Source organism: Podarcis filfolensis (genome assembly GCF_964270895.1).
Source record: "Podarcis filfolensis genome assembly, chromosome: 6".
Classification (NCBI taxonomy): domain Eukaryota; kingdom Metazoa; phylum Chordata; class Lepidosauria; order Squamata; family Lacertidae; genus Podarcis; species Podarcis filfolensis.
The window spans coordinates 56,039,185-56,065,919 of NC_139609.1; the positions used below are offsets into that span (position 1 = coordinate 56,039,185).

At 41.7% G+C, this 26,735-nt stretch overlaps 2 protein-coding genes across 8 annotated transcripts; one reads left to right on the forward strand and one right to left on the reverse strand.

Annotated features, from left to right (window-relative positions):
- The first annotated feature begins 70 nt into the window (after positions 1–70).
- On the forward strand, positions 71–16,285 carry FANCE (FA complementation group E). 4 transcript variants are annotated; one of them, XM_083618025.1, is made up of 12 exons: positions 71–1,117; positions 2,941–3,189; positions 4,489–4,736; positions 5,969–6,626; positions 7,597–7,641; positions 7,810–7,869; positions 8,969–9,112; positions 11,690–11,813; positions 12,346–12,421; positions 13,225–13,291; positions 13,686–13,811; positions 14,796–16,285. In XM_083618025.1, exons 2-12 carry the CDS (start codon positions 3,136–3,138, stop codon positions 14,910–14,912), a joined length of 1,719 nt encoding a protein of 572 aa, XP_083474151.1. In that variant the 5' UTR covers positions 71–1,117; positions 2,941–3,135; the 3' UTR covers positions 14,913–16,285. The 4 variants fall into 4 exon arrangements, with proteins under 4 accessions (XP_083474151.1, XP_083474153.1, XP_083474150.1 ...); XM_083618027.1 differs by lacking the exon at positions 71–1,117 and having other exon boundaries at positions 1,749–3,360; XM_083618024.1 differs by lacking the exon at positions 71–1,117 and having other exon boundaries at positions 1,749–3,189.
- On the reverse strand, positions 14,329–25,081 carry LOC310764347 (uncharacterized protein). Of its 4 annotated transcripts, XM_083618052.1 has the most exons (8): positions 24,095–25,081; positions 21,813–22,208; positions 21,123–21,533; positions 20,272–20,320; positions 19,598–19,701; positions 18,371–18,426; positions 17,213–17,331; positions 14,329–14,719 (listed from the first exon to the last, which is right to left on the reverse strand). In XM_083618052.1, the coding sequence occupies exons 1-8, from the start codon at positions 24,150–24,152 to the stop codon at positions 14,683–14,685; spliced, it is 1,230 nt and encodes a 409-aa protein (XP_083474178.1). In that variant the 5' UTR covers positions 24,153–25,081; the 3' UTR covers positions 14,329–14,682. The 4 variants fall into 4 exon arrangements, with proteins under 4 accessions (XP_083474178.1, XP_083474177.1, XP_083474176.1 ...); XM_083618051.1 differs by lacking the exon at positions 14,329–14,719 and having other exon boundaries at positions 16,974–17,331; positions 18,371–18,423; XM_083618050.1 differs by lacking the exon at positions 14,329–14,719 and having other exon boundaries at positions 16,974–17,331.
- Positions 25,082–26,735: the final 1,654 nt, after the last annotated feature.

Below are 26,735 nucleotides of genomic sequence, written 5' to 3' on the forward strand. Positions count from 1 at the left end.
TGTATGAACACAAATATATTCAGTTTTTGTCTACTATAGTATCCTGGTCCGTCCCGTCCCCCGAAAAAATATTGCACATCTCTAGCTACATGACTGTAAGAATGGTAACATTTAACACTGCTAGGCATAGGGGTATCACTCTCTTGGCCTGTGGAGAAAGTACCAAGGAGTGCAATTTTAGTGCCATTCAAACAACATTCCTAAGCATGCAAACTTGCCAGTGCATTCTCCAATCTGATGTAGTCAATAGAGGCTGCCCCCACCCTGAAATCTGAGTCCAGAGACTTGGTACTTCCAGCTAATGTAAGACGTTCCCCACCACCACCCCGAAGGCCACCTATGCTTTTGGCTGATTACAGTCTGTTCTCCCTGCGTTTCTTATTTTGTGACCACCCTCCATAAATAAGTGACTATTTGAAACCTATAAAGGCTTCAGCTTTCATCAGTGTCTGGGTTCTTCTAAGATGCTTACGTTGACACTCAGAATGTTTAAATGCTGAAGAACCATTTTCTGTCCTCCATTGTGTAGGCAAAACATGTCCTTGATTCTTTCCAGTAGTACTAGTCAGATCATTCCAGTACTAAATTACAGCATATGACATAACCTGACCCAAATAACTCTAGCAGGGGTTTTGTCTTGGTTCATGCAAAACCTGTTCCAGTGAGTACATCACCAAGGCTTACAATACTTGTTTGGATAGACAAGCTGTAAATCACACATAATTAAATGGTGTCAGGCTACTTGAGTATGGCAGCTACCAAGTCCTGCCTTGTGGATGTACTGAATTTGCTCTGATGGAAAGTTTCCCTGTTGGAAAGCAATCCCATTTCATCTGTCCCCCAGCTATGCAGACGATGGGCTAGGCTGTATGTGGAAGAATTTAGTTTCTAAACTTAAGCAAGTGGTGAAAGCATTTGCTTGTCTTGAGACCATGAATCCCAAGGATGTGTCACTGCAGGATTTCCAAGATTTAGAATTGAAAAGGGACTGCAAGGGTCAGCTTGTCCAACCCCCTTCAATGCAGGAATCCTGGATGGGCTTGAACCACCAACCTTCTGGTTAATAGCCAGATGCACTGATCCACTGCGCCACAGGAGGCCTGTATATATAAGCAATGTAGGTTATTTTCACTGTAATACATTTAATTTTAAATATTTGTTTTTCAGTTTTTTTAAAGCATTCTCTTGGTGTGTGTTGCCTCTCCAAAATAAAACAAAATAGTGAAACAGGATTACATATGAGTAAACGTACATGAAACAGGAAAGTGTATGACTTAGTTAGGTTTTCACATGGTAACTAATCTCATGAAGACAAACTAGGGACTGGCATTCATATGTTGAAAGGGAGAATTAAAATCTTGCATCAAACATGATCTTCTATTTTAATTAAGGATGTGCATAATTGTATGCCTGATCACAATAAAATCAGTGGGACTTTGCTGCAGAAAGATGCATAGGATAGCACGGTTTGTGTCCCTTTAGACACATAAAGGGACACTCCTTGAAACTACTACTGTGCATGTATAAGAGAAAAAGACAGCATAATAAGAAAATTTTATTGAAAGAACACCAACACATCACCTAACTCTCATATACAGTGGTACCACCTGTGGTTACGTACTTAATTCGTTCTGGAGGTCTGTTCTTAACCTGAAACTGTTCGTAACCTGAAGCACCACTTTAGCTAATGGGGCTTCCCGCTGCCCCTGTGCCGCCGCTGCACGATTTCTGTTCTCATCCTGAAGCAAAGTTCTTAACCTGAGGTAATAGTTCTGGGTTAGTAGAGTCTGTAACCTGAAGCGTATGTAACCCGAGGTACCACTGTATATTTGTTTAGAAGGCAAGGTTTTTTGCTGAAAAGACATGGATAAATGATTGCAGTTACAACCACTTTCTGCTGGCGGTAGTTTCTGATTTGCACACAGAAAAGGAGGTGTATTGTTACATTACAGGCTCCTCCCAAAATTAAAACAAAAAGGCAAATGTACCCCTAGAGATAGAATATACATAATTCAAACAGCAAACAATCATTGAAGTGGGTATTAAATGCCACAACAGCAAATGCTTCTGCAAATGATGCCTAAATGAACAAGGTTACAAGCTGAGTACGTAATTATTGCTGGCAGCTGAACTACTGAAGGCCCTGGTATGTGTTGCTACATGTTCACCTTATGCCTTGCAGCAATAAAGTCTCCAGCGACTTACTGAAAAATCTCATGGGCAAGCTGGGGAGCTCTGCAATTGGGAGGTTCCAAATCCCAAGTTTCATTGGGCATGTGCCAAGTAGGGTGCAGTGCAGGGTTTGGGGGCTCGCATGAGGCAATGCTGAGAATTCTGGAGAGTCGTGACTGAGCAGGGTGGCCCTCCTGCTTAGACAAGCCCTGCAGTGTAGTCCACCATTCATACTGTTGGTTAAAAGGCAAGGCTGGCATTAGTTTGACTCTAGCCAAAAGTTCTCCATGCACAACATAAGCCAGGATGCGGCTTGTGTGTCTCCCTTGCGCCCAACTCCAGCTCCGCTGCAACCAGAAGCCTTCAGTCCCCGCTGAGCTGCAGGTAGGTAGCTACACACCGCCAGGCGCTCCCCCGCAGTTTTAAATCACGACAAGTGGAATTGATTCACAAATGCAACATTGAAAACAGCAAACAAAGGTAGTCCTCAGGCAAAACACAACCTTTAGAACATCAGGCAAAACCCCTGGCAGAATAAAAGTGGTGGGTTGATTTTTTTTTTTTGCTTGTGGTTCCATTATGCGTGGATAGGTAACTGCACTGGCATTTATTATTTTTTTCTATCGTGAAATAAGACCAGTTAGAGCAGGAACTCTCTTTTATTGTGGGGAGAGGAAGGTTTTTCCGCTGTTTTCAATGGTTAGCTCTCTGCTCCGCCCCGGTGGGGTCTTTGCAGCGGAGTGAAGTACTCTTTCACTTTTTCTATAGGCAGCAGAGAGAATTACTCTTTCACTTTTCCTATCTCTTGGGGCCTTGAGACGCCTGCTAGCCCCGCCTCCCTCCCGCCGGATTGGACATTGTATCTGAGCACAAATAGAGCGCGGGAAGGAAGACGAGGAAGGCGGAGGAGAAGGGCGCGGGGACTCCGGCCTGCGCGCTTTCCAAAGAAGCGGGTCGACTGGGATGCAAGAGGGACGCGCCTCCAAGCAGGACTTCGCCCGGGCCACACCGGTAGAGGTAGCTGCCGCGTAGTTTGATCCTTTTCTCACTTTTCTTATGATTCAATTCTATTGAATTCGGTGAGGTTCACTCCCCAATGTGCTCCAGATTGCAGCCTTACAGCGCGACCCTACTGTGCGTGTCTCCTCTGAAGTAAGCCCCGCTGAGTGCAATGGGTCTCCTCCCCAGGTAGGTGTGCACATGCTTACTCAATAGGATTGCAACCTCCATCCCTGCTGCGATTAGACTTACCTTTCGGTTGGACGCCAGGAGAACGGCATATTTGACCAGGAAAGCGGCGCCTCTGTTATGGGGCTTCCCTCACTTGGACAACAAAGTTAAAAATGCAGTTTAAAAGATGGCGTCGGTTACTGCGTTACTGTTTCCCCCCCATTAAGCGACCCAAGAGCATGTATGCTTTAGTTGAGATTCCTGCATTGCAGAGGGTTGGACTAGATCACTCTAGAGCAGCGCTTCTCTGGGTACCCACAGGTTGAGAAAGGCTGCTCTAGAGGCCCTTCCATGATTTTATGATCAGGCTCCAGCAAGAACAGAATCGTCTTACAGAAAGAATTACTTATTGTAGGTAGCTTCACCGTTCTGGGAGTATGCTGAGAGGAAATAATTTTTTTTGTTGGTTTGCTCATTAATAGCTTTGCAGTCCTTATGAGTAAGTCCCATGGCTCTTGGAAAGATGAGGAAACTGTCAAACCCCCAAATTTCTAGAGTGGGTTTGTCTTGAGGAATCACAACTTTTCATTTAATGTTTGACAAAGACAAATACTTGGTGGGAAATACCTCGTAGCTAAGGACTGATTGTGCTCAGTCTTGAATGTGTGTTTGTGTGTGTGTGTAAATGTTTTTGAGCATGTGCAGAGTACAGTTCTACATCACTTAGTAAGCATAACTAGGAGGGCTTCTGCAGAAGATGGCAGTGCTTGCTTTCTTCTTCCTCATTCCTTTTCTCTTTTTGTATTTTTCTAGTAGATTGTGAGCCTGCAGACAGATACTGTACTAGTTTGTCGTGTATGTATAGTGGTTCGAAAACGTTATAGGTGAAATACAGAACATTGCAAAACTTGGAGTTCTGTGGGTCCCACTGTTGTAGTGCATCTTGTTTCCTCCCACCACTTGTGATGTGTATTACTATTACTTACAAAGCACTTAATATATTCTAAGCACAGGATGACGATTTAAGGATGAGTTGTTGATTGTGAAAGAAATACTTGTCTGAAAAGCTAGGACGAGACCAGGTGACTCTTGGGTTCATCCCAGTTCTGCCGTTGATTTGTTTTGTATGCTTTTTATATTCATTAGAGCTTGATCAACAGTGCTATCAACATGGATGGTCCGCCCGTTCCTTGGTTGCAACGATTTGATAAAGCTTCTCGTCTCCTCCTCTGCACACTGATGTCTGGGCATTGGGGGGCCCTGGCTGCTTTCCGCACTCTTCAGCGCTCCCTGTCTGGGCAAGGAGCAAGCCAGGGCTTCAGCTGGTGGACCTTCACAGAGATTCTGTGTTCTCAAGAGCCCGTGCTCACAGGCTCTGAGAAGACCCTCACCTTGTGAGTTGCTCAAATCTCTCATTTTAAAAAGTATGGCATAGTGTCCTCATAAATCAGAATTATTTCAGGTCCTAGGAACCCCAATCATGCAGCATCTGACACTTGCTTCAGTGATGATCCAGTAGGTTGTGGGACATGCTCAGAACCAGAAAAGGTTGTGTTGAGGTGTGTATTCTATCCCTGCTGATTTTAGCAGACAATCTGGGTTATGAAAGATGGTAGAACTGGTCCTCTGGGCATGGGTGAAAGTTTGTGAGGCTTTAAAAATCAATTTATGCGTACTGGATTCTGGATTGTTTTGGTGAATAAGTATAATTTGCAGATAATAATGCCTATAATATGCAGTGTTGGAACGTCATTTTCTTTTCTTGCATTCATAGCCTCTCAGTATTCTGGTCTCGTATTCAAATTTTGGATCCTAATGCTGCTGGATATCTAGAAGTGACAACCTGAACACACTTGTTAAAATTATGCCCCAGGTTAACCAAGGTTGTATCTACAAAGGAGAAGGAACCATAGCTCAGTAGTACAGCACAAGATTTCCATAGAGAATATTAATTCTGAAGCATCTTCAGTAAAAGAAGATCTCTGTTAGCTGAACTCAGAAAGCCCTCTGCCTGAGAACAGCTGACAGTCAGAATGAACAACACTGGGGTAAATGGTTTAGCTTCATATAAGGCAACTTCATATGTTCATATAATACCATATTTTATGGTGTCATATAATGGCTGGGTCTTGTTCCTCCCTTTCCCCCATATGTGACAGAAAAGCACACATCCAGAACATGCTAGAAAGTGGCTATATATTGAGGGGAAAGGACTACTCAACACAGAGAATGTATTTTAGGGCAGAGGTGGGCAACCTGTGGCCCTTCAGATGCTGCTGATCAAATTTTCACCATTCAGGCTGGGGCTGATAGGAGCCCGATTCCAGCAACAACTAGAGGGCCACAATTTCTCCACTTTGTTTTAGGGCCAGGTGCTCATAATCCAGTTTCCATCATATGGATATAAAATCCCAACATTTTATAACGGCAAAATAATAACAAACACCATTAAGACATGTGGAAACCATTAGCAATAAAGCAACAGTAATAACAACATTCAACCCAGTATAATGTCACCAAATATTCAGGTGTACTGCATGTTGAGTTGTACTTCCTATGTTACTATAGAGTTATCATATTTCCCTGGTGATGATCTTGCTTTTCTTCTTCCAAATGGTTATTTCAGAAAACCGTTGCTGTTGCTGCTTCCAGTGTTGTGCCAAAGAAACCTCTTTTCCCTGATGCTTACAGTGCAGTCTACAGTGCCAGAAGCATGTCTCCAACACCTACTTCAAGCTTCTAGGCAGGATCCCAGCCCTGATCTATGGGTGCAGAGATTGAGGGATTTACTACAAGTGAGGGTGCAAGAGAATAGCTCTGTGATGCCAGTCCTACTATCTGATTCATGTCGGCAGCAGCTGAAATATATTTGCCAGAAAGTTAGTTGCGGCAAACCTGGATTAGAAAGGAAATTAAGCTGGTGTGCTAAACAGGCAAGTCCCTACATAGCATGGACTGGAGATGCTCCTGGTTCTGTGCCTCAGATAAGGGAAAATAAGGAAGTAGCTGAGGAACCACTGGATCCTGAAGAAAAGGTGCTGGAGAAGAGGTCCAGACTGGAAGTTGAGTTGAATACAGAACTTTGTGAACCACATGGTCTAATGCAGGGAGTTGGAGTTAACACAGGGAATGAAGTCATGATGGAGGTGTCTGAGAATGAAGGTGTTCATAGCACAAGCAATGATGTATATCAAAGTTGCCCAAAGGAGGAAGCAGAAGAAGCAAAAGTTGCCAATTGGAGTCCCCAACAGGACACTGCAGCCGAGGTCCCTGATTATATCAAGGTATGAAAAACTATTAGATTCTTTTCCTTCTTTGGCAAACTAGCAGTGCGAACATGGAACATAAGCCCTTCTTACCAGGGATGCTTCACAAGTATCATTTATCCTCCGCTAATGCCCGTTAGGAAATATTGGCCCCTTTGACAACAGAATGATCCCTTGGACAGTTGGAACAAGTTTTGCAATTGCAGGAAGATTTTGTGGGATAACCAGCTTCATATAAACAACATGCTTAAATCTAATTAATGCATGAAGGGGTTAAGACCATAGAGTATGCTGTTCTGCCAGGCTTAGCTCACCTTGAGAGGAATTAGATAATCAGTACTTTGTTCTTCAGTCTACCTGAGAAGCTCCCCGTGTGAAGAGATTTGAGCTGGTTGCTTCAGCTCAGACTGCATGGCTCTAATGTGTCATTCTTGAGTTCCTATTCTAATAATCCAGGAACTTTCACCACTTTGTAAGTAAGTTAATCAATTGGGGACAATTAATTTGGTATGTATTTATTATTGGTTGTTTACATGCAAGCCTGTCATTTCAGTCTCTATATTGTAATTGAATGTAATGGATTTCATTTTATATTATTGCCAGCTGATGAAGAATTATCATTGAAACTGTTCATTATCCTGGCAGAACTGTTCTGTCTGCTGCTGTACTTGGAGCACCCTATTACTACGTTTGGAGTGCCTGTCATCTCACATTTGTAGGATATTGACTGTGGAAAGGCATTCTGCCTCCATTTCAGTGATCTTTGACAGTGACTTACCACTCCTACCATTCCTGTTCATGGAACATTTGATTCTTATTAGTTTGTGACTCCATAAACACATGTGTTTTGTTTATGAATTTTGAAACAGTATAGTGTTATAAAAATGTTGTCAGTATATTATTAGCCAATGTGTTGCTTGTTGTTGTTCAGAGTGTGCAACTTTCTGAAGCACATAAACGATTTAACCATTTTTCTCTTGTATTTGAGGACCATGTACCAAAACTAAAAGAACTTCTAGAGATGCAGTTTGATGTAAGTATTTGTCACCGCATTTCTGCTTGGGGCAGATGCCCTGGCAGACTTTCTTATATACCGCTTGAATAAAGTTCTGTTCAGTTGGAGTAGTTTTATTTTAAGGAGAAGCAGATTCATACCCTGCCTTGTTACATTATCTGTATTCCCCCCCCCTTTGACTTTTAGCTTTCTGATGGGATTGCTCCACCTGAGCTACAAGTTTTTAATGAATGTACTCCAAGCCAGGTTAGTAGGGCAAAATGAATGTAAGTAATTTACAGCCTGGTCTTAAGTAGGTTTACTTGAAATTAAGTCCCATTTAATGCATCTATTTTATTTTTTAAAAAAATGTCCTTATGCCAATTGAATATTCACGATGTCTGTCTTATTTACTTATTTAAACCATTTATATACTGCTTAACTACAATCCTCTCTAATTGGTTACAATTGCCTCTTACTGCTGTGCAAGAAATACAATACAGAAAAGGTTTTTTTTAATGGTTAAACTATAAAATTAGACCTCAGTTAAAATGCCTGCTGAAATTAAAAAGAAAAAGATTCCAGTAGGCTCTGGAAGTTCAACAGGGAGGGAGTCTGTCTGACCTCAACAGGAAAGTAGTTTTGCAGAATTGGGCCCACTATACTGATTGCATGACTCCTTTTGGATATGAGCTGTGCATCCAAGCAGTGGGATACCACTAATGGTGACTCCCCTGAAGACCTCAGTGATCAGGCAAGGATTCAAGAGATTTAAGGCAGTCTTTGAGGTATCCCGAACCCAAGTTGTTAAGGGTCTTGTAAATTACCATATTTATTCAAGTCTAATGCGCCATTGAATGTAATGCACACCTCAATTTTCAGAATCTTGAAACAAAAAAGTATTAAATGTAAATGTGCCATCGAATCTAATGTGCACCTTAATTTTTGCAACGTAATTTGGCCAGAAAAGGTGAGCATTAGATTCAAGTAAATATGGTAATACAAATATGTGGGCAGCTGGTTCAAGCAAGCCTTTGAGCACCAGAGTTATGTGCTGGCAATCATTTGTCCCCTTCAACATTCTAGCCACTAGTTTGTTTGTGAGGATGGGGTGGTTTTACTATTTTATGCAAGTTGTAATGTGATTTTTAATTCCCCCCCCCCCGTATCCATTGTAAGACACATTATTACTATTATTATTACTCTTATTATTAAACAGCGTTTAAGAAGTTTAATTAACTAACTCACTTAGTGAGACTCCCAAGTAACTATATTCCCAAACCTTGCTGAAACCAACCAGCCCAGGTACTAGTGATATTTCGGAAACAGACTATTGGGTAATATTTCATGTCCTCTTTTCCTTTAGTTGGAAGTTCTGTGCTCATTACTGCAGCTCTCAGAGTGCCCAGAAAACAAACTTCTGCATTTCTGCACTTGGTTAGTCGCACTCTCACCTGATCTTGGCTATAGTAATGCAGCAGTTCTTGCTGAAAAGCTCTTTCTACCTCGGGTAAGTACTGAGAATATAAATCAGATGAAGAAGGAACCTCCTTCAGTGGTTTATTGATGTGTGTAATGTTACCTTATGGGTGGTAGTCTTTTCCAGTTCTTTAGGGAGTGAAATCTTCCAGGCCCACTACCCTGAAAAATGTTTTTTTTTATATACTTTCTTGCTCATATATATATATATATATATATATATATATATATATATATATATATATAATAGCAACTTCTTATTAATGTAATATTTTTATATGTAACTGTAATTTTGTAAAATTTTAAGTTGTCTGTTGTTGCTTTAGTTTTCTGTACACTGCTTAGAGATATTTTTTAATATCTTAAGTGGTATAGAAATTAAACAATCCATCAGGCACAGAATCATGAGGTTGGAAAGGACCTTCATCCAATCGTCTGCTCAATGTAGGATCTGCAGTGTAGGATGCATAATAAAACATCGCCTAGTTTTCTCTTCTCCTTTAACGGGGGATTTTAATGGAGTAGTACTATATAAAGCACATATATTTCTTGCCCCATCCTAAGTCATAGCAGTAAGAAATTACTTGTCGATTGTGAATGAGGGCCAAACTAGATGTTACATGGGGAGGTATATAACAGTCTCAAGTTTTTTATATTCTCTGGCAGATTTGCATGTGGGGGAGGAGTTGAGTGGGAAAAAAATCTGGAAGAAAGAGCTGAGCAGCCACCACCCCAATTCCTTTTTTTTTTTCTTGATTGCAGCCTTTCGCAGCTACCTTTCATGGTTTTAAATGAAATAAATAAACAAACCAGGAGACTGTTACACTTGTATCTCCTGTGGAAATATCTTAGCTTGGTGCTAAAGAATATTGCATTCCTCTCTCAGCAGCCTATTATCCCTGCTCCACATACATGTTGTTTCTTGTCCCAAATATGCACCTATGAGTTTAAATGTAAGCATTCATGCTCATTTTTTTGAGAAATTAAACTAGCCAGTTAACTCAAGTGTTTACGGCAGATTAAGTCAGGAATAGGCAACAGAGATCTGTGCATCAGGATTGAAATGCTGGAGAAATGTGAGGACTAGGGGAGCCAACCACTGAACCTAACAGAAGTGGTTTGAGGAGCAGGAAAAGGTCAGCTTGGGTGGGTGGAGGGAAGCCAGATAATCCGATGGTGGATGCAGGCAGCGTTTTATACAGACAGTTTTCCTAGGATGCTGATATGAGCTGTTAAACCTGTGTGTCTCTGTTTAGGGAAGTTTTTAATGTCTGATGTTTTATTGTGCTTTTAATTCTGTTGGGAGCCGCCCAGAGTGGCTGGGGAAACCCAGTCAGATGGGCGGGTTTTAAATAATAAATTATTATTACAGTCATACCCTGGAAGTTGAACAGAATCTGTTCCAGAAGTCTGTTCAACTTCTGAAACATTTGACTTCCAAAGCATGGCTTCAGATTGGCTGGAGGAAGCTCTTGCAGCCAACTGGAAGCCCTGTCGGACCTTCGGCTTCCAAAAGAACATTCGAAAACCAAAACACTCACTTCTGGTTATTGATTGTTCAGGAGCCGGAATGTTCCACTCCCAAGGTGTTCAGGAGCCAAGGTACGACTGTGTTGTTGCTGCTGCCATATTCTGTGTTTTAAAAAGAACAGTTCATTTAGTAAGTAAGGCGCAAAGCAAACCTACCCTACAGTTGGGAGAAGCAGGATGGAGTGGCATGGCAGATTCACTGTTACGATCACATTAGAAGCCTACTGCTTGTGTTGTCTAGAGCTGGCACAGCTCTGCAGAGACCTGCATCCTGTGGATACAAAGCTGTCAGTGCTCCATGCTGAAAAGTCCCCTTTGGGGGCTTTTTGTTGACAGTAGCCTTTTACCCACTAGCACAGAGCCCCCAGAGTGGCCTGTAGAAAGGTGACTATGCGCCATCCTAACTCCTCTCCCCATCCTTTAACATTGGGAAGCTAGGACTGCACTCCCAAGTGAAATTATTTGGCCAAAAACTATAACAATATTGTACTAAAATTGGGGCTTGCAAACATAGTTTTCATTTTTTAATGAGTGGCAACCACCCTGAAATATTATGCTCTATGGTACTCCGAGTGCAGATTCCATAGTTTCCTATGAGGATATGAACGTTACTGAAAATACTTTGAGCTGAGTGCAGTACTGGAGATTGCTATAGACCAGTGAGGCATTCTATTCTCAAATATCAATAGCTAGAGGATTGCAATTATTTTTGGTGCTACCAGGGCCGGCCCACCCTTGCGGCAAGGCATGGTGACCGCCTGGGTGGTATTGATCTGTAGGTGATGGGACAATGATCACTAGGTATCTATTATCCATAACTTGAGTTCTATGTCCTTCAGTGGAATAGCGGAAACACAGCTCCTGTAGATGTGTTTTGCATTTTGAGTTTCTCATCTCATATGACATGTTGCCATCCAATTTTAAATGCAAAACAACCTGAAGAAGGTTGTCTGTTTTCCCCATCAGCCTTTTTCACTCTTTGTTAAAACAGAATTATAGCTGCCTCTGAACCCCCAAAGTATGCAAGGTTGCTACTGATCTAACAGTATTATCTCCCTGCACTGCTTCTGGTCTGTAGGTTCTCTTGTTGACTGAGCCACCTTCCTGGCCTCTTACAACTGCCCTGATGATGTTCTGCTCCAAATATTCTCGCCCAGTCTGTTGTACCTTGATTTCTTCAGTTATACAGGCTCCAGCGAAAGGTGAGCTTATTTTGCCCGAGCTTCTGTTTGTAGAGGTGGCATAAATCCTTCTCTCTAATAGAGAACTCGAGTGGTTGAGCGGTGGCATGATTAGAGAGGAAAATGGGATCTCTATGAAACAGGGTGGTAGTGACATGTTCTGGTAAACAGAACATGAAAAGGGGTGCAGGGCTCAAGAGCCTATTGAGGGCTGAGCAGGCTCCAGGAGATACAGAATGTTGAGTATCAGGTGGAAAGGGCTGGAGGGAGAGAAGTGACCTGCTTGTACATCTTACTGCTTGCGACAGGAGTGGGGAACCTGTAGCCCACAGGTTCTAGGCAGGCTGGTACTACATTTTTTAACTTTTTAAGAATCAGAACTACTAGCAGTAAAGTACAAGACACTTGTGAATCACCAGCCTCTGGCATTTAAGAAATGAGCAGGTAAGAATGTCCACAATTTAGCTAAATCATCAGATTTCTGAAAACAAAGTTCTCATTAGCCCCTTAAAAATATATAAAATGCAAATTTTTGGTATCTTTGCTTTTGAAGGCCTTGAGCAGATGAAGCTGGTGTGCAAACTAATTGAGGAGTGTTTGGAGCCTGAGTATGTGAGGCTGGTATTCAGGTAAATTCTCCTAGTGTAAAATGAAATGTAATATAGGAATTGCATGAAAGGGGATTTGATTTCCAATGACGGGAATGAGTGTCAAGGTGTTCTAGAATCCTCAGTTGCTACCTTCCGATATATGAGACTGTATACTGGGGAAGTTTCTGTGTCTCCTTAATGAACGTAAGTTGCAGAGCAACATTGCAAACCTAAGCACTTGCTGCATGTCACACAATCACACATATGACAATGAATAAATAACAGCCACAAGTTCTCTCATATTCAAAAGAATCGACTAAAACAGGAATTTGTTGGACTCCAACTCCCATCAGCCCCAGCTAGCATGGCCAGCAGCCACAAATGATGGGAGTTGTAGTCCAACATCTGGTGGGCCATCCTGTGTCTTCCCTGTGGACCTTTTACTTTTATATGTTTTCTAGGACTAAAATTAAAGAAACCTGAGTTGATTAATAAGATGTTTTTAAATCAATGAATAGTCATAAATGTGCATATGACTAAAATAATAGTTGAGCAGGGGAGAAGTATACAGTGGTACCTTGGGTTAAGAACTTAATTCGTTCCAGAGGTCCGTTCTTAACCTGAAACTGTTCTTAACCTGAGGTACCACTTGAGCTAAAGGGGCCTCCCGCTGCCGAGGCCCTTGAGCTATTTTTTATCCATTAATCAAAGGTTGCAGCCCTAATGTCACACATCTTCTCTAACCACTGCTCCATAGAAGAGACCTGAAATCTGTGAGTGGCATAAAGACTACCCCTCATATAATTTTGTTATCTTTCTCCCTCCTCTGCCTTTCTTTGCAGCCATATTATAGAAATGCCGTGGTCAGAAGATCTCCTCGTAGCTGTGCATTCTTTGCTGGGAAGACAGGTGACTATAAATTTAAGTCTTCCTGCGCTTCAATATAGAGTTTACTAGCTGGGTAGCAATGGAGACTAGAATCTGTTCTCTCCAACCTAGCATCTTGCCATTTCTCTGCTGCCTGCACCTTTGTCCTTTGTCTTGACAGCATGGTGTGCGCCTTTGCTGAATGTGGTTGCAGTAATCTCAAACTGTAGTGCAGAGCTAGTTGTGATATTAGTTTCTTTTAGTGTCTAACGAAGCCTCTGTCTGAGCAACATTTTACTGTCCTAGTGCTAATTCATTCTTGTCCAGAATGGCTTGCACTGAGTCTATCTGAACAACTAAAATGTACTCAAGGGCAATTAATATTTAGGCTGCCTCTCTCACCCCTTCCCCCTTGTTTATCTTCTTCACTTTTCAGGTAGTGTTATCCACTGAGCTCTTCAACATGTTGGTCTTGAATCTTTGCCAGATGGCTCAAGAATTTGCCACATCAATGCATTATGCAAATCTGGTTCTGACAGTGTTGACGAAATACCAAAGCAGTGTGAGTTACTTGCAACAGGCGCTTGAAAAGAAATGAAAAATGGCAGCTTGCTTTCTTAGATATTTCTGTGGAGCTTTCCTATTCCATTACGATAGTGTGTACTGTAGTGTTTCTTTCACATACCTTCCAGCATACATTTGAATTTCCTCTTGAGATTGTGAACCTAATTATCCGAAGTGCTGAGCAGCCTCTATTCCTATAGCAGAACACAGATGCTACTTCAGCCTGATAATGAAGTTTGGGCATTAGGCTGAGTTTACAAGAATTAGTCTTACAGTATTATTATATGTTTCTCTGCATGAAAAGTATGGTTATTTTACTGTATGTGGGCAGGGTGGTGACGGGGGTTGGGACAGAGAGAGAAGGGGCAATCCTCCATTTGTTTTCTTTGCTGAGTAGAAAACCTGGTTGAAAAAGCCAGTAAGACAGAACCGACATAGATAATCTTGGTGCTAAGACATAGTAGCAAAATAGCGATCCCCACTCCCAGGTTCTTAGAGAGTATGGCACCACAAGGTGTGGCTTTCTTTTTATTAATGCATGATGGGAATACCCATGTTGGGTTTGGTCAATTAACATGCTTTGAATTCAATGATATGCAAATAATCATAGACTACAGTCAGTACACCAAACTGAAATTAAACGTACAAGTTTACATAAACTCTCCAGATGTGCAGTAGCTATCCACATGAAATCGATGGCTATATGAAGTATGTTTGAATGTTGCCAGAGTAGTGAGGTCCTCATACCATTGTGGAATAGATAGACTTTGAGCACGGAAGAATGGACAACCACTAAGTCTCTTAAGCCACCATAAGGGCTTGCAAAATCCTCTTTTGTCCTTCCAACTTGTGACTTTACTGTAGACAATCTAGGCAACTGGGGCAGGGCATGAGAGTGGGATCAACCTGCATAAATGTAGCAAAAGGGTTATGGGTTTTTACCAGCATGCGCCAAGCAGCTACATTTTGTTCTCCTTTTTAGATTACATTGGCCCATCAGCATCGCTTATCCTGTGCCTTGGACCTCAACAGAACAATCTTGAAGAAGTCTCTTCAGGCTGCACTGAAGCGAGTGACTTCAAATAAAGAGGAAACCTGAGTTCCTTTCCTATGTGGAAAAATGCTAGAAGGCGACCTTTCTTTAGTATTGGTAACCATAAGATGGGGAAGACTAAAGACCCATTGAGAGGCTGAGGAATCAAAGATGACCTATGTCTTTTTAAATGTTAACTCTTTCTCTTGTCTTTCAAGAAGATGTGACTTTACAAAAATGCCAGCTGGATTTGTCTGAACAAACGGTGTGCACATTGTCTTGGAGTATATCTGGAGTGAGCCTGACTGCCAAGCAATTTTGCATCAGTAGTTGTGAGAAGTGAAACTTCTTTCATTGCCATTAACACTGGAAGCTCATGCAGATAGGGAGCTTTATATATCTTTGTCACTTTCCAGTGGCAAGGGTGTGCCTCCTGAGAACAACAACTGCTGGAACTGCCAGGGTTGGTAATAAAGATACCTCTAGGGTAGCCGTAGTATGAAATAACTGCCCCACCCCCCAAAAACAAACACTCCATAATCTAGCTATTTGTGTGAATTCTGCAGTGACAAATAAAAATCAGTTAACTAATTTGTTATCTTTCAGCATGAAAAGCCCACAAGGAGTTGGTCCATAGTATAGTCAGTGCAGCTGTAGTAGCCTAAGTAGCAACTTGAATTGCCTGGATAAAAAAATTGAACACACCTGAAAGCTGGTATTTATGAACTACATCACTTTTCCAACAAGTTCTGTTGGATCATGAACTGTTTCAGACCACTCAGGGGAAAAAACCATGTCTGGAGGCAAAGGCTGGCTGATGCTCTAACTGCAGCATGGATTTAGATGTGACCCATGCAACCATTTCCCTCATTCTGTTGGGCACCAGCCCACACAAAAATCAGCTGTGACCAAAAAAGAGGAGTAGAAAAGTATATGAGGAGACTTTAATGCCTTTGTATGTTTTCTCATGTAATTCAATCAACATAAAGCACTAGATTACTATGTTGACTACACTTTTAAGTATAAGATAAAATGTTCTTTGGGCATTTGCCCGACAGTTATTGCTTAGGGCCGAAGTAGTTGCAGCAGAGGTAAGTTCTGCATTTTAAAGCACAACGCTTCCTTTGTCATGTTCAAAGGGCGTGATGGGGATGCAACTTGAGCTTAGCAAAACAATTAACAACAGCAGCAACCAATAATAATGGTATTAGGGTACAGGGTACTAAACTTCCCTGCCATGGGTCTCCCCATGGCTCTTCACAAGTGCCGTTCACATCTTCAAACACTTCCAGTGTTGGAGATAAAACTGGACCTGTTTACTCTTCTTCCCCCAAGTGAAAAAAGGATGCTTGAGTGTTTAAATGTACAGAATGTGCTGCGATTAGGTTTGACCTTAGATGTTCACAACTTAAAAGCTAAGTACAACCATTTAACTCGAATATCTCCTGTCCCTTCCCAGGTTTGTAAGCTGTCGTCCAATTGTTGAGAAAAAATGGTCCAATGCTTTCTTATACAAAGAGCACTTATTCATACATGCACTACATGCTATAACTCCTGTTACATTTTTAACAACAGGATGTTAAGCCATCCATAACATGAATGAGAACTGGACTTGGGAGCCTGGTATGATGGGAAAGCAAAAGCACATTACAGTGGTACCTCGGGTTACGAACTTAATTCATTCCGGAGGTCCATTCTTAACCCGAAATTGTTCTTAAACTGAAACTGTTCTTAACCTTAGGCGTGCTTTCGCTAATGGCGCCATGCCGCCGCTGTGTGATTTCCGTTCTCATCCTGGGGCAAAGTTTGCAACCCGGAGCAACTGCTTCCGGGTTAGCAGAGTTTGTAACCTGAAGTGTTTGTAACCGGAGGTACCACTGTAGCTTGATTGTTGCATCCATGCTATTCACTGCTAGAGATGGTGGCTGCTTTCCTGTGCACAGACTGGTTCAAGCAAATGTGTCTCCATCTTATAGGGTCAAAGCTACTTTCATGGGAGTACCTGCCCATGTGAACTGACATGCATACAAGTTCCGGATAGGCTGATCTAAAAGCTGGTAGCAGGTCTACTATCAGGTCTTACAATAATGAATATTAGTTCAACATTCCTAAGAAGTTAAGGGGGCATTTGGAAAATAGCATTTATTTTTAATTCTCAGCCAAATGCAGCTTCCACCTTTGTTTCAGAATTGAATTTCACAATTGGAGATCTAGAATTTATACATCTAGTTTGTCTTTAGTCCTTGGTATGTGGAACCTGTGAACCAAATATGATATTTGCATACTTCACAGATCCTGAAGAGATCACACCAGGAGAGCACTCTCCTGGAGAGGAAAGCTCACTGGGGTTTTTGTTGAAACTTGACCTTAATGGGAACTTCATGTTGACATATGTCACATCCTCTGTCATTGGCTTCTTCAATATGGCGTATACCGCGTTTGTTTCTTTGTCCAAAGGATTGTCGGTAGCAGTGCTTTCATGTATCTGAGCATGGATAAGAAACAAAAAGGCTTGTTTTTTTGGAAATAGACTCTTAAATGCCAGCCTTATTTCACCTCCAAGACCAGATTCCCATTTTTGGTATTGTGTCTGCATCTGTTAAGGGTTTCTATCTTTTTTAAAATGTGTAAATACAAACTGGCTCTGACAGACTTCTTTCAAATAAGACAAACTGAACTACTGCTAGGATAAATAGTAATTTTTGTAGTAATACGTTTATAGCCCAGCAGTATAGGCATTTAAGCAGAAAATGGTTAATAGAATAATCCTATAATCACATTTCCACTAAGTGGGAGGGGGACATAGTTAAATCTGTAGAATACCCATGGCATCTCTGCCCTGGTCTAGAGTCTGTGAGTGTAACTGAACTGGGAGTGAGGGTGGGTGGGAATAGGAATTGGCTTGGTGTCTGGGTGGTGAACAATGCAATTTAAAAGCAAATAAAACCTTTAAGGAAAGCAAAAACACATAATTGCATAGTCCCACCAGCAGCAAACCATATATAAAAGTATCAAAAATCACCTAAATGCCTGGAAAAACAAATGCATCTTTACTTGGTGAAAAAAACATAATGTTGGTGCCAAGGGAGCCTGAATTAAATGCATTTCCCATAGACCATATAAAATACCCAGTACTGAGAATGAATTATAGTTGTATATTACTAAAGTTTTCAACATGGCATTCACAGTCAAGGTTACTGCCTGGTTTGCAACTTAGTGCTGGGTCTAGAGTCATGCTATATTTGGGCAATTGTATATTTTCAGGAAATGGAATGACAACATGGATTCTTTCTTATCCCCCAGAAAGAGGTGAAAGCTGTAGTCCAGATGCCAAATGTGGCCCAGGATCCCCATAGATCTGATTGCAAAATCTGAGTTGAATGTGATAATCTAGCAAAGCAAAGCATATTTGAAGGTGGTTTTTTTTTCTATGGGAAATTATAATGCTCATGATTACTATATTTCCACAGTGGAGAAACTGCCCATGGTCAGATTTTCTCCTAACTTGTGAAATGGTCTCTTACCTGGAATGTTATTATTCTACAGTTTGGGTTATCACCAAAATTCAGGTCATCTGCTGCTATTAAGAAGAGAGTCTCATTTTAGTATATAAATGTGCCTGTCTGTGCGCCACTTCACATGTTAAATTTTTAACTGAACACTAAGACGTAAGTGTACACCTTAAAAATGTGAAGATGGCGAAATGTAGGGATACATTCATCAGACAACTGACTAGTTGCATCTCTTTGTTGAATGTACATTCATTGGCTGCCTCTGCATAGTATGTGAGATGGTTCTGTTTATACAGTCATCCCTCGTGTTGTGTTCCGCTCTGGTTATGGACTTTCAGCTTACAAATGCAGCAGACCTAGAAGTGTTTACTTCCGGGTTCACCACATGCGCAGAAGCGATCTGTGTGCTTCACGCACATGCAGAAGTGCTCAATCACGCCGCGCACATGTGCAGAAGAGGTGCTCTAGTTGTGGACTTTTCAGGGTGCGAACAGCACCCCGAAATGGATTAAGTCCGCAACTAGAGGTACCACTGTATTTACTGATTGCCAACAGTGTGACATGGATCCAGTGCATTGGCTTTCTCTGAGCTATGAAGAAATAGCATCGTTGAAAGTCGTTTTGTCAAACCTTTTTGCTTAAAAGGTGACTGTGGGAAGTGTAAAAGCTATTGAGTCACATGAAGTAAGGTGTTGTACTGGACGAACATAGCTGTCAACTTTTCCCTTTTCTTGCGAGGAATCCTATTCGGAATAAGAGAATTTCCCTTAAAAGAAGGAAAACGTTGACAGCTATGTGGATGAATGGTTTGAGATGGGTGGTGATGTGCATCCCCCATGCATCCAAAGCCCATCATGCCACAGAGTGGGATAATGTCAGATGTTTTGCCACTTGGTGCATTTATGCATTGCACAAACACGTAACTCATAGAGGGAGTGATGAGATGTAGTCAGTTGATGCTTGCGAATTTCTGTTGAGCAGAGCCTCAGATTCGCTTACTGTTTTGTATATCATAGAGACTTTTCAGCCTTCATTTAGAAAGGCAAATATTGACATGAAAGCACACAGTCTGTTCAGATGAAGCCATTTAGGTGTGCAATCCTGACCATCTTCGATGCTACAATACTGTATTCAAATCCAATCCATCCATTTAGATGCCTGTCAGGTGCTATTACAGTTATGCATGTAATGAAATCTTTAAAATGGCTGGGATACATGAAAAACAAAAGAAAATCATACCTCTTGTTTTCTTCTTGATGAGCATTGTGACGACTAATATGAGGGCTGCAATAGTTGTTATGCCAACCGCAATGGAAACCAGGACTAAGACAATGTGATAAAGTCTGAAACAATCCATAGTGCATTAGTTAAACCTGCTTATTAATTAATTACATTTTAAACCCCACCTTTCCTCAAGATGGTGAAAATTGTCCCCTGCCCCTATTTAATCCTCACAATAGCGTTGTGAGTTACGGTAAGTTAGACTGAGGGATATACTGACTGGCCTAAGGTCATCCTATGGGCTTTGCTAACAGGTACCTAATATATTTATTAGACTGTCATTTACATGTACTGTACACAATAAAGTTTGTTTAGCTTTCAAAGTCAGACAGAAGTATGCAAAGAGCTCAAGGTTTTGTAGCACAGTTGTGCAGCAGAGAAAAGGCACATGCAGACTGCATGTTAGATGCAGATAATCATACCATGGTTTTTTGTAGAGGATATAAAATTCTGGAAGTGCCATAATATAATTATTTGAATGGAAAAGTCAAACCCTGTAATTGCCTCTGTTCACATAATTTTTTTGGACCCAACTGCAATACAGTATAGAGCGGTGGGAGGAATAGATACTGTAGCAAACACAAATCCCTAATCCAGTTGCCTTTAAATTAAAAATAATATAATGTTGGTACCTTTGTTCATTTTCACTGGTTTCTGTCACAGTCCCGTAATTTTGCTGCCCTGAAAATAAAGGAAGAGAAATAAAACTTTTGTCTTTATTGTAACTCTTCCAAGGTGCATTCAGGTTTTGCTAACTTGCCTTCTTTTGCCCCTTATTCTCTTTAGTAAAATGTGAACGATTTATACGATCTGAAGAGAAGCCAGAGTATTGTCCCTTATTAGCATGATAATTAATATGTTAACAAACAACACAGGCCTCCAGTGGCGTAGCGTGGGTTGTCAGCACCCGGGGCAAGGCAAGTAATTTGTGCCCCCTAACCCGTGGATTTGCGCCCCCTAACCCTAACCCCCAGATGTTGTGCCCGGTGCGGCCAGCCCCCCTTGCACCCCCCACGCTACGCCACTGCAGGCCTCCTATATTGATCTTTGAAACACTGTCTTTGCAGCTTCCTTTTACAAACACTGATGCTGTTACCATTTGTCTCAACTAAAGAGCCATTGCTTTCTTATTCCAGTTGTGGATGTGTTGCTGTGGTGGTGTATCTCAAACTCTATGCAGCTCTTATTGATGGGGAACCTGCACATGCAGATTCAAACTAGATGGGATAATCACATATTTGGGTGCTTCCACAGATAAAAAACCAATCTACTTGGAGATTTAAAAAAGTGTCAAGTAAGGGCAAAGGCTATGCTAGAATGCATTTTTCCTTGACAGGCATTTTTTATTTCTGGAAGAATAATCAAATGTGAACTCAGTTATATGCAAACTAAACTGCTACATTCCAAGGAGGACTATACCATGTGATCTAGATCAGTCCTGAACTACCACAGGAACTAGATCCAGTTACCTCCATGTGCTCACCTTTTTGAACAATGACTTTGATTTTTCTTAAAGGGGTGATGTTCAGGCCATCAAGAACCCCAAACCAGTATATCCCCGAATCTTCTACTTGCAGAGCTGTTGTGAAAAAAGCAGCGCAGCCATTTCCCAGATCCTGTAGTGCAAATTTCTGGCTTGGTTCAGAAGTGAGATACTGCCATCCTCGGCCTGAGAGGCTAGAAGGCTCTGTAGGGTTACATTCTTTCAGCAGATCTCCTTTGCACCAGACTCCCTCTTGTTGCAAATATTGCGGTGAGCAGAAGCCCTCTATGCTGAGGGACTCTCCTTGCACCTTCATCACCACTTCTAGTCTCTTTCCTGGCTTACTAGAGCTTTTGAGGAATGGAACCTCAGGTGTTGGAGGTGAGAAAGTATTGGTAGGTGCAAGAAGGCCTAGGAGAATAACAGTGAAAGTACGTCTTGTAAAACAGTGTTGACCTTCCGCGTGCCCATTATCCCAGGACTGTAATGTCCACCCTTGCTGTCAGTGGCTCTCTTGAGGTCATTCTCAGCACTGCAACCTACCTCCTTAAATGGGTAATGCTGGGAATTAAATTTGACACTATGGTACAATCCCAGAAAAGCTATATCATGTGATCCCCCTGCCCCCGTGTGTCTCAGTCAGCCCTGATCTACCACAGGAACTAGTTCTAGTTACCTACATGTGCTTACCTTTTCGAACAATGACTTTGATTTTTCTTAAAGGGACAATATTAAAGCCATCGGTGATCCCAAACAAGTATATCCCTGAATCTTCTGCTTGGAGAGCTGACATCAGAAAAGAAAAACAGCCGTTTTTCAGATCCTGTAGTACAACCCTCTGGTTTGGCTCAGTAGTCAGATATTTCCACCCTGGGCCTGAGAGGCTAGGAGACGCTGTAGGGTTACATTCCTTCAGCAGATCTCCTTTGCACCAGACTTTCTTTTGTTGTGAACAGAAGCCCTTTATGCTGAGGGACTCTCCTTGCACCTTCATCTCCTCTTCCAGTTTTCCGGGCTTGTTAGGCTTTTCAAAGAATGGAATTCCATGTGTTGAAGGTGAGAAAGTATTGGCAGACACCAGAAGACCTAGGAGAATAACAGTAAAAATGCACTTTGTAAAATAATGTTGATCTTTCATTTGTCTGTTTAGTTCAATGCTGTGCTGCCTACAATGGCCCTCGGCCCAGTATATCTGAAGGAGCATCTCCACCCCCATCATTCAGCCCGGACACTGAGATCCAGCTCCGATGGCCTTCTGGTCGTTCCCTCACTGCAAGAAGGGAAGCTACAGAGAACCAGGCAGAGGGCCTTCTCGGCAGTGGCGCCTGCCCTGTGGAACACCCTCCCATCAGATGTCAAGGAAATAAACAACTATCTGACTTCTAGAAGACATTTGAAGGCAGCGCTGTTTAGGCAAGTTTTTAAGGTTTGATGTTTTATTGTATTTTTAATATTTTGTTGGAAGCCGCCCAGAATGGTTGGGGAAACCCAGCCAGATGGGTGGGGTATGTATGTATGTATGTATGTATGTATGTATAAATAAATAAATAAATATTATAATTTGTTGTTGTTGTTGTTATCCCACCACTGCAGCCTAACTTTTTAAAACAAACTGGAAATATTGGGGATTGAACTGGAGGCTATCTGCATGCAAAGTATGCTGTGCTGCATAGCTGGTTCTCAGGTGAGTCAATTAAATTCATCTGGAGATGCAGATTCTGCCTACAAATTATGCTCTACCACAGTTAAGGACTTACTCTCTTAGGTAAGTAGACTAGAAAAAACCCTGTAGTTGGTGATCATGTGGAGACACCAGAGCTTGATCCTGAGACTGCATGCAATGCATGTATTCTAGCACTGAGGTACCAGCAGCCCTTCATCATGTTAATCTGTTGCAGAAAGCAACAATGGAGTCTTGTGGTACCAGAAGACCCTTTGCCTTTGTTTTCCTTGAAGCACCACTACAGCCTTCCTTTCAATCACATTACATGTCCAGACTCTTTCGCTGACATTATAGTATGAACTGAAATAGATAATCAGGATTATTTTGGTTCATAAAGGAAGGTGGTGATGACCAGTCTCCCTGCTGTCCGACTCCCACAAGCAGTGCCGGATTTATGTATAAGCTATAGCTTAGGGCCCCACTCTCTTGGGCCCTCAAATTTTTTTTAAAGAAAAAACACCTAGATGTGCATTTCCAAAATATAAGATAAAAAACAAATAAAATAAAACCTACATACACTTAGAGCTTAATAATTATTTCACTATTAGTATACTTCTTAATTGTATTTCATTTCAACAATTTGTTGTTGTTGTTGTTGTTTAGTCGTTTAGTCGTGTCCGACTCTTCGTGACCCCATGGACCAGAGCATGCCAGGCACTTCTGTCTTCCACATTTCAACAATTACTTTTATAAAATACCTATTTTGTTATGTGCAAATGGCTTTAGAGACCTATTAGGTCCATAAATTACCATATAGCATATATTCAACACAAAAAACCGTGACAATTTGTTGATAAAGGACAGCTGTTGATATAATAATAATAATAATAATAATAATAATAATAATAATAATAATAATTTATTTATACCCCGCCCATCTGGCTGAGTTTCCCCAGCCACTCTGGGCGGCTTCCAATCAAGTGTTAAAAACAATACAGCATTAAATATTGAAAACTTCCCTAAAGGGCCCCATTACCTTCAGTAGCTTAGGGCCTCATCAAACCTAAATCCAGCCCTGCCCACAAGAGAATTATGATCTGGCTAACATTCATAGTCTTTCATTTTGTGAATCACTGGGACTGTATAAATGACAATGAATGTTTTCTCTATTTAAAAAATGGGAACAAAACTTGTTTCTTGCTTTCAAACAGTAACTACAAAAACAAACAACATATTACTTTTAATTCAACACCATACTAGTGTGTTCTGTACTGATGGCCATGAAAGGGTGTCTCCCTCTGTGCCTTACCTGTCAACATCAGCCTTAGCAGAAGACCTGGAAGTCCCTCCATCTTGTGGCTGAACATAGTTTAGGTTGCTGAGCAGTGAATGAGTCAATTTGCACTTGCAGGAAGGAAGCAAATGCCCTTTGTCATTGCCTGTTCCTTTTCTTGTCCCAGATCAGTACAGTTGGTTTGGCGCTGTGGGAAGATCTTCTAAACATGTTTTAATTTTAGTGCTGAAGAGTTGCCCAACTTGGGTTGTGGGCAGTTGCTGTCCAGATGCATCGCACCAGACAAGACAGTGGACTAAGCAGCGACTGATAAAGCCAGTTCTGCTTTCTGCAGCTTCCCATCTCAATATGATGTGACCGCATCTCAATTTGCATGCATGTGGAGGCTTAGATGTAGGAGTTGTAGTAACAGAGCTCCTCATTTGGATTCCCTTAAATGGGGCACGAACCACAACATTAAGAAAAGAGTAATTTTGTGGCATGTTATGTTAGAATAAAGCCTTAAGAAAAATTGTTGTGCTGGCTATTTTGTAATGATTTATTAAAGCTGTGTTTTATCCCCACAACCATTCTTTATCTATTTATTTATGGATCCAAGAATATTACAGGCCTGTGTAGGTTGCGGCATTTTAAAAGTATGTTGATTGTTGGATGTTCTTTCATCACTTCACCAAGTTTTGAAGTGAGCAAAACAACAGCATCTATGAACATTGTTGGTGCCCAGCATGATTTTTTAAAATTAGCTTTTATTGGGGGTTTTTTGTGTTACAAGAGGACAGATAAACAGGGAACTACATCTATCATCTCCACTTTCAATTCATAGTCTTTTTCACAGTTTGTTTACATTTGGTGAGAGACATTTTTGTCATAGATATCTTGCAGTTGGGGAAAAGGGGAGTGGGGAGAGAGATGGGGATATTGTTATTTTGTTCTATTGTAGGGGGGTTTGTGTCAGCATCACATGGGTAGGTTCTTTATGTATTTATTTGTGTTTATTGATATTGTGAGAGGTTAGGGGTTCCGGGTGGCCCTGTGGGTTAAACCACACAGCCTAGGGCTTGCCGATCAGAAGGTTGGCTGTTCGAATCCCCACAACGGGGTGAGCTCCCGTTGCTCGGTCCCAGCTCCTGCCAACCTAGCAGTTCGAAAGCACGTCAAAGTGCAAGTAGATAAATAGGTACCGCTCCAGCGGAAAGGTAAATGGCGTTTCTGTGCGCTGCTCTGGTTCGCCAGAAGCGGCTTAGTCATGCTGGCCAAATGACCCGGAAGCTGAACGCCAGCTCCCTCGGCCAATAAAGCGAGATGAGCGCCGCAACCCCAGAATCGGTCATGACTGGACCTAATGGTCAGGGGTCCCTTTACCTTTACCTAGGGGTTCCCGAGCTTGGTTGGTTGTGTTTAGTTGATTGCAGTGTGGCTTATTTGTGTGAGGGAGGCAGACTAGGGTGTTGGGTCAGGTTAGCCATAGTGATTTGTATGCTGTTGTGGTGGGGGAGAGGTCATTTTCTTGTTGTCCTGTGTATATAAAAAAGGGGAACGACACTGGGTTGAAGGCATCCTCCGTAGCTTGTCCCCTTGCTAGTTTGAGTTTGTTGGTTAACTTTTCTAGTACGGCAGTTTCTCATACGTTTTGGTACCAGTGGTCTAGGTTGGTGCCCAGCATGATATTTGTGGATATCTGTGTCAACTTTTGATTTGGTTGAAGTGTTCCTCACCCAGGTATCAAAAAGACCTAAGTTGACCATGAGAAGTGGAAATCTTTAGTGCTGCTGCTGATTTACTCAATTACTGATCTGCCCTTCCAACCTAATAACAGGGTGGTCATATGTTAGGTGTTAAAGGCCAGGATAAAGTTTCTCTCCCCCAGCTTCTTCCTAAGGTGGCTGCCTCACTCTATCTAATGGTAGGGCTGCCCTGTTCACCACATTCAATGGACCTGACCTTTCAGACTCCTTGCCCTGAAGACTTTGAAAGGGGTTTGAACCTGAGTTCCCAAGGTTGTGACCAAGACCTGTATATTTTATAACATGCATCAATAAGCTTCCAAGATTCTACCAAATCATGACAAAGGACTTCATTCTTCCCAAGTTACCAGGGACATCTCTGTTTGTCTGTCCCTGTCCCTGGCAGCTCACCATCCCTGGTCCTGTCTCTTGGGGATGCCTTGTTAAAGATTTGTGACAGTGCTTTCCTATTCATGTTTGCTCAGGAACAAGTTTTATTGTGTTCACTGTGACTTACTCTCAGATTACTGTGTCACAGGATTGCACTGTAAACATGATTTGCTAGAGTAAGTGTTCTTCAGAGTTCATCTCCCTCCCCAAAGTCTCTAGAAGTTAAATTTCCAGGTTTGGAATTCTGAGTAAAGATGAACAGGATTCCATTGTGAGTCTGGTGTGGCAGGATACACCTTGTCTCTGGGCATGTGTACGTAAATGGCCCATGAACATGAGGGTCTGATGTAGTGTACAACCTAACCCCAATGCCATCTCTAATGCAGCAGTTACCTTTGAGGTAATTTTTTACATACACTCATAATTTTCATACTTAAGTCTCAAATTCACTCAAGGAACTATTATGTGTTCATACTACAATTTGTTTTTATTATCTTTGTTTTGAGTTCTTGCAGTTTATATTGTGTGAGCCATTCTTTTCT

Bases quoted from the DNA above. Each gene is read 5' to 3' on its own strand.
- FANCE (XM_083618025.1), top strand. From the start codon at position 3,136: ATGCAAGAGGGACGCGCCTCCAAGCAGGACTTCGCCCGGGCCACACCG. The intron at 11,814-12,345 runs GTGAGCTTATTT...TTGCTTTTGAAG, and splicing joins TATACAGGCTCCAGCGAAAG to GCCTTGAGCAGATGAAGCTG. The intron at 13,292-13,685 runs GTGACTATAAAT...TTCACTTTTCAG, and splicing joins ATTCTTTGCTGGGAAGACAG to GTAGTGTTATCCACTGAGCT.
- LOC310764347 (XM_083618050.1), bottom strand. From the start codon at position 24,152: ATGTTCAGCCACAAGATGGAGGGACTTCCAGGTCTTCTGCTAAGGCTG. The intron at 21,534-21,812 runs GTAAGCACATGT...TTATTCTCCTAG, and splicing joins CAAAGTCATTGTTCGAAAAG to GCCTTCTTGCACCTACCAAT. The intron at 18,427-19,597 runs GTATGATTTTCT...TCTTCTTAATAG, and splicing joins CATCAAGAAGAAAACAAGAG to CAGCAGATGACCTGAATTTT.